The 11,877-nt window shown below is 46.2% G+C and overlaps 2 protein-coding genes across 2 annotated transcripts; both read right to left on the reverse strand.

The window, feature by feature from the left end:
* Nucleotides 1-939: 939 nt before the first annotated feature.
* Nucleotides 940-2,050, reverse strand: LOC124025674 (splicing factor 3A subunit 2-like; the record flags this gene model as incomplete). The annotated part of the gene is made up of 1 exon (XM_046339014.1): nt 940-2,050. A coding segment is annotated over exon 1 (1,111 nt), but the record flags the coding sequence as incomplete, so codon positions are not given.
* A 1,063-nt stretch (nt 2,051-3,113) lies between these two features.
* On the reverse strand, nt 3,114-11,500 carry LOC124025680 (oocyte zinc finger protein XlCOF6-like). Its single transcript, XM_046339022.1, has 8 exons — nt 11,142-11,500; nt 10,715-10,874; nt 8,761-8,872; nt 7,926-8,713; nt 6,930-7,184; nt 5,149-5,349; nt 3,197-4,613; nt 3,114-3,138 (listed from the first exon to the last, which is right to left on the reverse strand). Exons 1-7 carry the CDS (start codon nt 11,148-11,150, stop codon nt 3,967-3,969), a joined length of 2,172 nt encoding a protein of 723 aa, XP_046194978.1. The 5' UTR covers nt 11,151-11,500; the 3' UTR covers nt 3,114-3,138; nt 3,197-3,966.
* Between the last annotated feature and the right edge of the window lie 377 nt (nt 11,501-11,877).

Raw genomic sequence — 11,877 nt, forward strand, 5'->3', positions numbered from 1 at the left:
TATAACATGTAGGTGGAGCTCCTCCTCATCACTCTGTTATTATAACATGTAGGGAGCTGTTATTATAACATGAGCTCCTCCTCATCACTCTGTTATTATAACATGTAGGTGGAGCTCCTCCTCATCACTCTGTTATTATAACATGTAGGTGGAGCTCCTCCTCATCACTCTGTTATTATAACATGTAGGTGGAGCTCCTCCTCATCACTCTGTTATTATAACATGTAGGTGGAGCTCCTCCTCATCCCTCATGTAGGTGGAGCTCATGTGTCACCACTCTGTTATTATAACATGTAGGTGGAGCTCCTCCTCACCACTCTGTTATTATAACATGTAGGTGGAGCTCCTCCTCATCACTCTGTTATTATAACATGTAGGTGGTGCTCCTCCTCATCACTCTGTTATTATAACATGTAGGTGGTGCTCCTCCTCACCACTCTGTTATTATAACATGTAGACCCTACTTTACTTTACAGACTTTATTGTCCCCATGGGGAAATGTTGTTGCAGCGTCATGTACACGTTTAAAGTGGCGTTTAAATACCAAAACAAATTGACAACTTTCATAACAGTTACATACCAATAAAACTTGGCAGCTAAAAACTCAATATCAGCACATACAAGTTTGAACCCCCCAAAAAACATACAAATCTACACGGATGGAGGCTGACGGATGGAGGCTGACGGATGGGGGCTGACGGATGGAGGCTGACGGATGGAGGCTGACGGATGGAGGATGGATGGAGGCTGATGGATGGAGGCTGATGGATGGATGGAGGCTGATGGATGGAGGCTGACGGATGGGAGCTGATGGATGGAGGCTGATGGATGGAGGCTGATGGATGGGAGCTGATGGATGGAGGCTGACGGATGGAGGCTGATGGATGGGAGGCTGATGGATGGAGGCTGATGGATGGAGGCTGATGGATGGAGGCTGACGGATGGAGGCTGACGGATGGAGGCTGATGGATGGAGGCTGATGGATGGAGGCTGATGGATGGGAGCTGATGGATGGAGGCTGACGGATGGAGGCTGAGGCGGATGGGAGCTGACGGATGGGAGCTGACGGATGGGAGCTGATGGATGGAGGATGACGGATGGGAGCTGACGGATGGAGGATTATGGATGGAGGCTGATGGATGGAGGCTGATGGATGGAGGATGATGGATGGAGGCTGACGGATGGAGGATGACGGATGGGAGCTGACGGATGGAGGATGATGGATGGGAGCTGACGGATGGAGGATGATGGATGGAGGCTGACGGATGGGAGCTGACGGATGGGAGCTGATGGATGGAGGATGATGGATGGAGGCTGACGGATGGGGGCTGACGGATGGGGGCTGACGGATGGGAGCTGACGGATGGGAGCTGACGGATGGAGGATGATGGATGGAGGCTGACGGATGGGGGCTGACGGATGGAGGCTGACGGATGGAGGCTGACGGATGGGAGCTGACGGATGGGAGCTGATGGATGGAGGCTGACGGATGGAGGCTGATGGATGGGAGCTTACGGATGGAGGCTGATGGATGGGAGCTGATGGATGGAGGCTGACGGATGGGAGCTGACGGATGGAGGCTGACGGATGGGAGCTGACGGATGGGAGCTGACGGATGGGAGCTGACGGATGGAGGCTGATGGATGGGAGCTGATGGATGGAGACTGACGGATGGGGGCTGACGGATGGGAGCTGACGGATGGAGGCTGATGGATGGGAGCTGATGGATGGAGACTGACGGATGGAGGCTGATGGATGGGAGCTGACGGATGGAGGCTGACGGATGGAGGCTGACGGATGGGAGCTGATGGATGGGAGCTGATGGATGGAGGCTGACGGATGGAGGCTGACGGATGGGAGCTGACGGATGGAGGCTGACGGATGGGAGCTGATGGATGGAGGCTGATGGATGGGAGCTGATGGATGGGAGCTGACGGATGGAGGCTGACGGATGGGAGCTGACTGATGGAGGCTGACGGATGGAGGCTGATGGATGAAGGTGGTCTGAGAGTTGAGGCAGAACAGATGGTATTGAGAGCCGAGGAAGCATTCGTGGTCTTGGAGGGAGCCAGTCAGATCCGCAGCCTCAGCAACGCACCTCACTGTGTCCCCTGGCGTCGAGTTTGCTCCGGGTTTTGTTGACGCTGGTTAGCCACTCCTCTCCACAACACCACTCTAAGCCCCCTCCTGTAACATTGATATATGTGGTGTTTCCTAACGATTACAGATCTTTTCTTTAAATCCCAGATCTTTTCCACCTTTCTGTAAATCCCACCACCTCTCTCTATGACCACCTCTCTCTGTAGACCACCTCTCTCTCTCTCTGTGGACCACCTCTATAGACCACCTCTCTCTATAGACCACCTCTCTCTATAGACCACCTCTCTCTGTGGACCACCTCTGTGGACCATCTCTCTCTGTGGACCACCTCTCTCTGTGGACCACCTCTCTCTATAGACCATCTCTCTCTGTGGACCACCTCTCTCTGTGGACCACCTCTCTCTATAGACCACCTCTCTCTATAGACCACCTCTCTCTGTGGACCACCTTTCTCTGTGGACCACCTCTCTCTGTAGACCACCTCTCTCTGTAGACCACCTCTCTCTGTAGACCACCTCTCTCTGTAGACCACCTCTCTCTGTGGACCACCTCTCTCTGTGGACCACCTCTCTCTGTGGACCACCTCTCTCTGTGGACCACCTCTCTCTATAGACCACCTCTCTGTGGACCACCTCTCTCTGTGGACCACCTCTCTCTGTAGACCACCTCTCTCTGTAGACCACCTCTCTCTGTAGACCACCTCCCTCTCTATAGACCACCTCTCTCTATAGACCACCTCTCTCTATAGACCACCTCTCTCTGGACCACCCCTCTCTGTAGACCACCTCTCTCTGTGGACCACCTCTCTCTATGGACCACCTCTCTCTGTGGACCACCTCTCTCTGTGGACCACCTCTCTCTGTAGACCACCTCTCTCTGTGGACCACCTCTCTCTGTAGACCACCTCTCTCTGTAGACCACCTCTCTCTGTGGACCACCTCTCTCTATAGACCACCTCTCTCTATAGACTACCTCTCTATAGACCACCTCTCTCTGTAGACCACCTCTCTCTGTGGACCACCTCTCTCTATAGACCACCTCTCTCTGTGGACCATCTCTCTCTGTGGACCACCTCTCTCTGTGGACCATAGACCACCTCTCTCTATAGACCACCTCTCTCTGTGGACCACCTCTCTCTATAGACCACCTCTCTCTATAGACCACCACTCTCTTGATTTCCACGGGCCATATATTTTTCAACTCTGCTGTGATGTCTTAGACAAAATGAAGTCACTGCGTAAGTTAATTTAACCAGCACTGTTTCCCCCATGGCAGTTTCTTGGGTCTGTCTAACTGCTGTTTAGGTCCAGGTGCTGAGATATCTTCATTTGTCCTGTCCCATTGTCAGTTTGGCAGCTGCTTGGGTCTGTCTAACTGCTGTTTAGGTCCAGGTGCTGAGATATCTTCATTTGTCCTGTCCCATTGTCAGTTTGGCAGCTGATTGGGTCTGTCTAACTGCTGTTTAGGTCCAGGTGCTGAGATATCTTCATTTGTCCTGTCCCATTGTCAGTTTGGCAGCTGCTTGGGTCTGTCTAACTGCCGTTTAGGTCCAGGTGCTGAGATATCTTCATTTGTCCTGTCCCATTGTCAGTTTGGCAGCTGCTTGGGTCTGTCTAACTGCTGTTTAGGTCCAGGTGCTGAGATATCTTCATTTGTCCTGTCCCATTGTCAGTTTGGCAGCTGCTTGGGTCTGTCTAACTGCCGTTTAGGTCCAGGTGCTGACAAATCTTCAGTCTTTCAGACGTCCACAGATGCTTAATATTGTATTGTTTTATGTCCGTTTATGAGAAATGCATAATCAAGATGGAACATAACTATTTTGTTGGTGATCAGGAGAGACGCGACACAAGTTAATTTGTCCCGTTGTCAGTTTGGCAGTTGCTTCGGTCTGCCTAACTGACGTTTAGGTCCTATGGGTTTGCCAGCGTGTCTCTTGTTGTGCGAATAAAGGTTCGCTCTACAGCTGAAACGCTTCCCACATTCAGTGCACAGGTACGGTTTCTCTCCCGTGTGAACTCTCTGGTGGATTTTGAAAGTTCCTTCTCGACTGTATGCCTTCCCACAGATGGAGCAAAGGTACGGTTTCTCTCCAGTGTGTGTCAGTACATGACTTTTTAAGTATGCTTTTTTCACGAAACTATTTCCACACACAAGGCAGCTGTAGGGTCTCTCTCCAGTGTGGGTTCGCTGGTGAATTTTAATGTAGCTTTCATTGACGAAACATTTCCCACAGTCAGGGCAGGAGTACGGCTTCTCTCCAGCATGCTGTAACTGGTGCTCTTGGATTTGCCCTTTCTCAGTGAATTCCGCCCCGCAAAGGGAACATTGGTAAGACGGCTTCTTACTGGTGTGAGTTTTCATGTGTTTTTTTAGTGCTGGTAGAGTTCGGCACATCTCCCCACATTCTATGCAATTCTGAAATGTCTTAGCTGTGTGGTTCTTCTGGTGTTGTTTAGGTTCTCCTGATGTCGAGGGACTGGCCTCTCCAGCAGACCACAATTTGGGGTTCAGCCCTGCGTGGAAGACATGGTGTGAAGTCGGTCAAATCAGCATGTACTTCGTGAAGAAGTAAGAAAGTCCAATGGAAATGCGGTCAAACACTTACTAGGACATAAATGTTTATCTTTTCAGAACTACTCAACATATATATTTTTTTTAATCGGATAAAACTGTTTTAAAGTGTAAATTTCAAGTGTAATGTCTGAAGTATATTTTTTTGCATAATTAACTCAAGCTGACAAACGTTTTCATAGTTACTGCTATGCATAGTTATTACAGGGACAGATGACAAACGTTTCCATAGTTACTGCTATGCATAGTTATTATTACTGGGACAGATGACAAAGGTTTCCATAGTTACTGCTATGCATAGTTATTATTACTGGGACAGATGACAAACGTTTCCATAGTTACTCCATAGTTATTATTACTGGGACAGATGAGTTTCCACTGCTATGCATAGTTATTACAGGGACAGATGACAAACGTTTCCATAGTTACTGCTATGCATAGTTATTACAGGGACAGTCATTTAAGGTTTCTCCTCACCTCTGTGTGTTTTCATGTGTGTTTTCAGATTTCCTTTCTGCGTGAATCCTCTGCCGCACACAGAGCAGCCGTGAGGTTTCTCTCCTGTGTGTGTCCTCATGTGCCTCTTCAGCTTCATTGCTTCCCATAGTTGTTTTCCACACACTACACAGTCGTGAGACTTCTTAGCTTTGGGATTCGTCCGGTGTTGTCCAGGTATTCCTGATGCAGGAAAGAAAGACAGACAGTGGCCATGTCTGAATACCCGTACTAGTCTACTACCTACTTAAAACGGCACACTCATTTCCACGTTTGTTCTAGTAGATTTCACGCGTGTTTTCCTAACTCACGTGTCTGACCACAGCTGATAATCAATAGTGAAGACATACTATAACACTTTAAAAATATATATATATTTCCGCATACTATTTAGTACGCCAGCATGGGTCGGTTTACTAGTAAAAGACCAAGGTGTTTTTTAAATGTGAGTTATCACTGGTCACATTCCAGGCTGACTGCATTGCAGACGCATGCCAGACCTCACGACGCATGGATAGGTGTTGAACATAAATATTATCATCAAACCACGTCATATGATACGGCAATCTGATGCCCGACTGTGCAGTCGATGACATGGCACGCAACCATTGGCTGATGCAATGTACAGTACCAGTCAAAATGTACAGTACCAGTCAAAATGTACAGTACCAGTCAAAATGTACAGTACCAGTCAAAATGTACAGTACCAGTCTGCAATGTACAGTACCAGTCAAAATGTACAGTACCAGTCAAAATTTTGGACACATGTACTCGTTCAAGGGTTTTTCTTTATTTGTTACTATTGTCTACATTGTAGAATAATAGTAAAGACATCAAAACTATGAAATAACACATATGGAATCATGTAGTAACCAAAAAGTGTAAAAAAAAAAAATAAATACAAAAAAATCGTAATATATTTTATATTTGAGATTCTTCAAAGTAGCCACACTTTGCCTTGACTGTTTCTACAAGTGCACTGGCTCTCAAGTGAACTGGCTCTCATGAGGACCGCCACGGGAAAGGAAGACCCAGAGTTACCTCTGCTGCAGAGGATAAGTTCATTAGAGTTAACAACCTCAGATTGCAGCCCAAATAAATGCTTCACAGAGTTCAAGTTACAGATGCATCTCAACATCAACTGTTCAGAGGAGACTGTGTGAATCCGGCCTTCATGGTCCAATTGCTGCAAAGAAACCACTACTAAAGGACCAATAAGAAGAGACTTGCTTGGATGATCTCAACCCAATTGAGATGGTTTGGGAGGAGTTGGACCGCAGAGTGAAGGAAAAGCAGCCAACAAGTATTCAGCATATGTGGGAACTCCTTCAAGACTGTCGGGATAAGCATTCCAGGTGAAGCTGGTTGAGAGAAACTGTCATCAAATCAAAGGGTGGCTGGCTACTTTGAAGAATCTCAAATATAAAACATATTTTGATTTCTTTAACACTTTATGGTTACTACATGATCCCATATGTGTTACTTCATAGTTTTGATGTCTTTACTATTATTCTACAATGTAGAAAATAGTAAAAATAAAGAAAAACCCTTGAATGAGTAGGTATGTCCAAACTTTTGACTGGTACTGTAGTTGAGTTTTACATGCAACATTACTAAAGTTGAGCTGTGGTAAACTTAGTGTGATAAACCATATTTTCAGTCACTCAGATCACTTAGGCTACACTCTAGCTGTCATGGTTTCCTACCTGGCTGCTCACACACAAGAATCTCATTATTTTAAAAGGATCTCTGTGGCTTTTCACCTGTGTCAACTTTCTGATGGTGTGTTTTGAGTAACTCCTTCTGGTAGAACAGCTCTCCACAGACAGACTTGTAGAAGCCTCTCTCTATGTGTGTCCTCTGGTGTAACACGAGGTCGTAGGCAGCAGGGAACTCCTGTCCACAGCCAAAGCAGCGGTGAGACGTCGTGGCTGTGTCGTGGTTCTCCTGGTGTTGCTCAGGTTCTCCTGATGTAGAGGTGGTCTCCTCACTGCCGTGGCTAGAGGCAGGACTCATTCCTGTGGGGGAAAATAATATGGATTTACTAATAGAGCATATACAGGTAACTGCCAAAATAAAGGAAACATTGAGTAAATTAGTATTCTGGCTGCTCTGTTAGACCTATAGGTAACTACCAAAATAAAGGAAACATTGAGTAAATTAGTATTCTGGCTGCTCTGTTAGACCTATAGGTAACTGCCAAAATAAAGGAAACATTGAGTAAATTAGTATTCTGGCTGCTCTGTTAGACCTATAGGTAACTACCAAAATAAAGGAAACATTGAGTAAATTAGTATTCTGGCTGCTCTGTTAGACCTATAGGTAACTACCAAAATAAAGGAAACACTTGAGTAAATTATTATTGTGGCTACTCCGTTATGTCGTGGGGAGCATTTTCCTGGCATGGGTTAGGTCCAATCCACCCCGTAGAGGACAAGATACCAATAAATACACCACCATTCTGACTGATCACCGTCAACCTTTGGCAAATCATTTCAGTTACCTTGTAGGTCCATTACTATGGAAACGGAAAGGGAAGGGAAAGGGGGATACCTAGTCAGTTGTACAACTGAATGCCTTCAACTGAAATGGCTCTTCCGCATTTAACCCAACCCCTATGTTGGTATAGTATAGTGTCCCAAATGGCACCCTTTTCCCTATGGGGGCTCTGGTCAAAAGTAGTGCACTATGTAGGGGATAGGGTGCCATTTAGGACTAACCTTTGTGTTCTTTAATAGCATCATATCCCAGCCCCTTACCGAGTTGAGGAGGATCCCAAGAAGCTGCTTCTTCACGTTTAATAAATCCACCAACTTCCTCTCCTTCCTCCTCCTCCTCAGTGTGACCACGCTCTCTCTTTACAGCGGATGTTTGCAGGTGTGCAGTCATGGTATGTGTCCCACATGGTACCCTGCTCCTTATATAGTGAGTCCTCTGGTGTAGCATGAGGTCATAGGCACCAGGGAACTCCTGTCCACAGGCACAGCAGCAGTGGTGAGACGACGTGGCTGTCTGATGAGTCTCCTGGTGAGACGATTTTTCTGTCTGATGGGTCTCCTGGTGAGACGATTTTTCTGTCTGATGAGTCTCCCGGTGAGACGATTTTTCTGTCTGATGAGTCTCCCGGAGAGACGATTTTTCTGTCTGATGAGTCTCCTGGTTTTTCTGAGAGTCTCCCGGAGAATTTTTGATGAGTCTCCCGGTGAGACTGATGAGTCTCCCGGTGAGACGATTTTTCTGTCTGATGAGTCTCCTGAGACGATGAGTCTCCTGGTGAGACGGTGGCTGTCTGATGAGTCGTGGCTGTCTGATGAGTCTTTGTCTGATGAGTCTCCTGGTGAGACTGATGAGTCTCCTGGTGAGACGGCGTTTCTGTGTGATGAGTCTCCTGGTGAGACTCCTGTCGGTGAGAGACGGTTTTGAGTCTCCTGTGAGACTGATGAGTCTCCCGGTGAGACGGCGTGGCTGTGTGATGAGTCTCCTGGTGAGACGGCGTGGCTGTCTGATGAGTCTCCTGGTGAGACGATATTTCTGTCTGATGAGTCTCCTGGTGAGACGTCGTGGGGGAAAATAATATGGATTTACTAATAGAGCATGGTCTCCTGGTGAGACGTCGTGGCTGTGTCGTGGTTCTCCTGGTGTTGCTCAGGTTCTCCTGATGTAGAGGTGGTCTCCTCACTGCCGTGGCTGGAGGCAGGACTCATTCCTGTGGGGGAAAATAATATGGATTTACTAATAGAGCAAATAGGTCAATAACTATGGTAGTATTGGTTGAATAGTTGTGGATCCCAGGGTAAAGACTCCCTAAGGGATGTGACTAAAGTATTGACCAGAACCCTTTAGGGGTGTATCAAAAGTAGTGCACTACAGGGGCCATTAGGGGTGTATCACAGGGTAAAGTAGTGCACTAGGAATAGGGAATATGTATCACAGGGAGCCATTAGGGATGTATCACAGGGTAAAGTAGTGCACTACGTAGGGAATAGGGAGCCATTAGGGGTGTATCACAGGGTAAAGTAGTGCACTACGTAGGGAATAGGGGCCATTGTGGATGTATCACAGGGTAAAGTAGTGCACTACGTAGGGAATAGGGAGCCATTGTGGATGTATCACAGGGTAAAGTAGTGCACTACGTAGGGAATAAGGAGCCATTGTGGATGTATCACAGGGTAAAGTAGTGCACTACGTAGGGAATAGGGAGCCATTGTGGATGTATCACAGGGTAAAGTAGTGCACTACGTAGGGAATAGGGGGCTATTAGGGGTGTATCACAGGGTAAAGTAGTGCACCGTTTTGGGATGTATCCTAAAGTCTTTAGGGGCCCTTTGGGTTCTATCTTTTATGTTTAAAAGCATCCTTTCACCACTACTTACCAAGCTGAAGAGAATCCAAATGACCTAATTCTCCTTCAGAATGTATCAATCCACCTACTTCCTCTTCTTCCTTCTCTTCCTCCTCAGTGTCATTACTCTCTCTCTCTCTCTCTCTCTACAGTGTGGGCAGTCACATCTTCCTGCGGAGTCAAGCCCATGCCACAGACAGGGCAGGAGTAAGGTTTCTCTCCTGTGTGCACTACCTGGTGTAGCTTCAAGTTCTTCCTGGATACAGAACATCGGTAAGGTTTCACCCCTTGGTGGATCTGTTGGTGTCTGCGTAGTTTATACGAGGTAGGGAACTCCTTTCCACACTCTCTGCAGCCGTGTGTCTCTTCTTGGATTTGTGTTTGGACTGGTCCTATTGTTTAGGTTCTCCTGAGGTAGAACCTCCTCGCTGTCAGAGTGACGGCTGCAACTCTCTCCTGTGGCGAAATAGGAAGAGTCCGGTCCGTCTAGCTCCAGTGGGAACCACATTAGAGGCCCAGTTCCAAACAGACCCTACACACTTGTTGAGATCTGATTGGTCTAAGCAGTATGGGGATGATTCCACCTGACCTCTCAGAGGACAAGGTGGAGCTTTTTCTCAAGTGGGATCTTATTGAACTATCAGCATGAACTAATAAAGCCAATCTCTGTCTGCTCACTGGTTGCTGCTACAGCTGACCCTTTAATGCCCTTGACGATACAAAAGCAGTATGGGGATGATTCCACCTGACCTCTCAGAGGACAAGGTGGAGCTTTTTCTCAAGTGGGATCTTATTGAACTATCAGCATGAACTAATAAAGCCAATCTCTGTCTGCTCACTGGTTGCTGCTACAGCTGACCCTTTAATGCCCTTGACGATACAAAAGCAGTATGGGGATGATTCCACCTGACCTCTCAGAGGACAAGGTGGAGCTTTTTCTCAAGTGGGATCTTATTGAACTATCAGCATGAACTAATAAAGCCAATCTCTGTCTGCTCACTGGTTGCTGCTACAGCTGACCCTTTAATGCCCTTGACGATACAAAAGCAGTATGTGTTCCAAATGGCACTCTGTTCCCTATATACAGCATCAACGAATTGCACTAAAGGGTTGTCATTTGGGACGTAAAACCTTGGGTCTTTGTCAGGTTATTCTCTCTTGTGTCCAGCTACATGGGACAACTATTGAAAGGCATTGCACGCTCACCAGTATTACTCTGACCACAAGGTGCATGATCATCACCTTCCGGCTCCTCTTTGAATACAATGTCAAATCTATGGACCATCTCGAGACCCTGGAGGCTGCTGCTCTGGTCACCATGGTTACAGCCAGGACTCCGCCATTTTGACTGTTGGCGTTCATCAAACTATTAGAAAGGTGAGAGAGCACATCACAAAATGTATCCATAATGTAAATTAAGCTTTGTTTTACAGTCCTAACAACTAGCTTAGTTAGGGTTGATAACGTTTTTTTTGTGTTTTTTTTTTAGATAACTAGCTAGCTGACCGTCCTGACAACTTATCGACTTATTCAACTCTGACAAGTGCAGTTGCATAGCTAAACGCGTTAGTTAGCTAATATAGCTAGCCAGTTAACATTAGCAAACTAATAAGTTAAGAGGTTGTCTTCTCACCTCATGCATTGTGAATGGGCTTCAAATATCTCAAAAGAATATGTTGTTGTGCCAGAGTTATTCCAGTCTCTTGCTGTGCTGTGAGGGAGAAATGTTATCTAACGATAACGCGCTGCTACAACTGGCTAGTATTGTAGCTCCTAAACTGGCAGAGGCGGAAATCCTGCGTTTCACAGTTCCATACTTTAACTAGTCCAGCCAGTGAATAATAATTCACGTTACCATAACCCTATCATAAGTTATATCTGGTGATATTAGCTGTATGAAACTAGCTACAATGCTTTGAAGTGCGATAAATAAACTGGTTAGTTAACATCAGCTAGCTGCATTACTACTTCCGTGTTTGGTTGTACGTCGTCTTCTTGGTGCGCCTTAGTAAATCAAATCCAATTGTATTGGTGGCGTGCACATCCTTTGCAGCTATTATCGCAGATGCAGTGACATGCTTATGTTTCTAGTTCGTGCAGTAATACCAAACAATACAAAACACAAAATCCCCCCCAAAATAAAAATGAAGAAATATGAGAACGAGCCATGGTCCAAGTCAGGAATGGCAATATCTATATGCTGAGGTGTGTATAGACAGTATATTAATATATAAGGTGTGTATAGACAGTATATTAATATATACGGTGTGTATAGACAGTATATTAATATATAAGGTGTGTATAGACAGTATATTAATATATAAGGTGTGTATAGACAGTATATTAATATATAAGGTGTGTATAGACAG

The sequence above is a fragment of the Oncorhynchus gorbuscha genome, unplaced genomic scaffold (genome assembly GCF_021184085.1).
Source record: "Oncorhynchus gorbuscha isolate QuinsamMale2020 ecotype Even-year unplaced genomic scaffold, OgorEven_v1.0 Un_scaffold_2341, whole genome shotgun sequence".
Classification (NCBI taxonomy): Eukaryota; Metazoa; Chordata; class Actinopteri; order Salmoniformes; family Salmonidae; genus Oncorhynchus; species Oncorhynchus gorbuscha.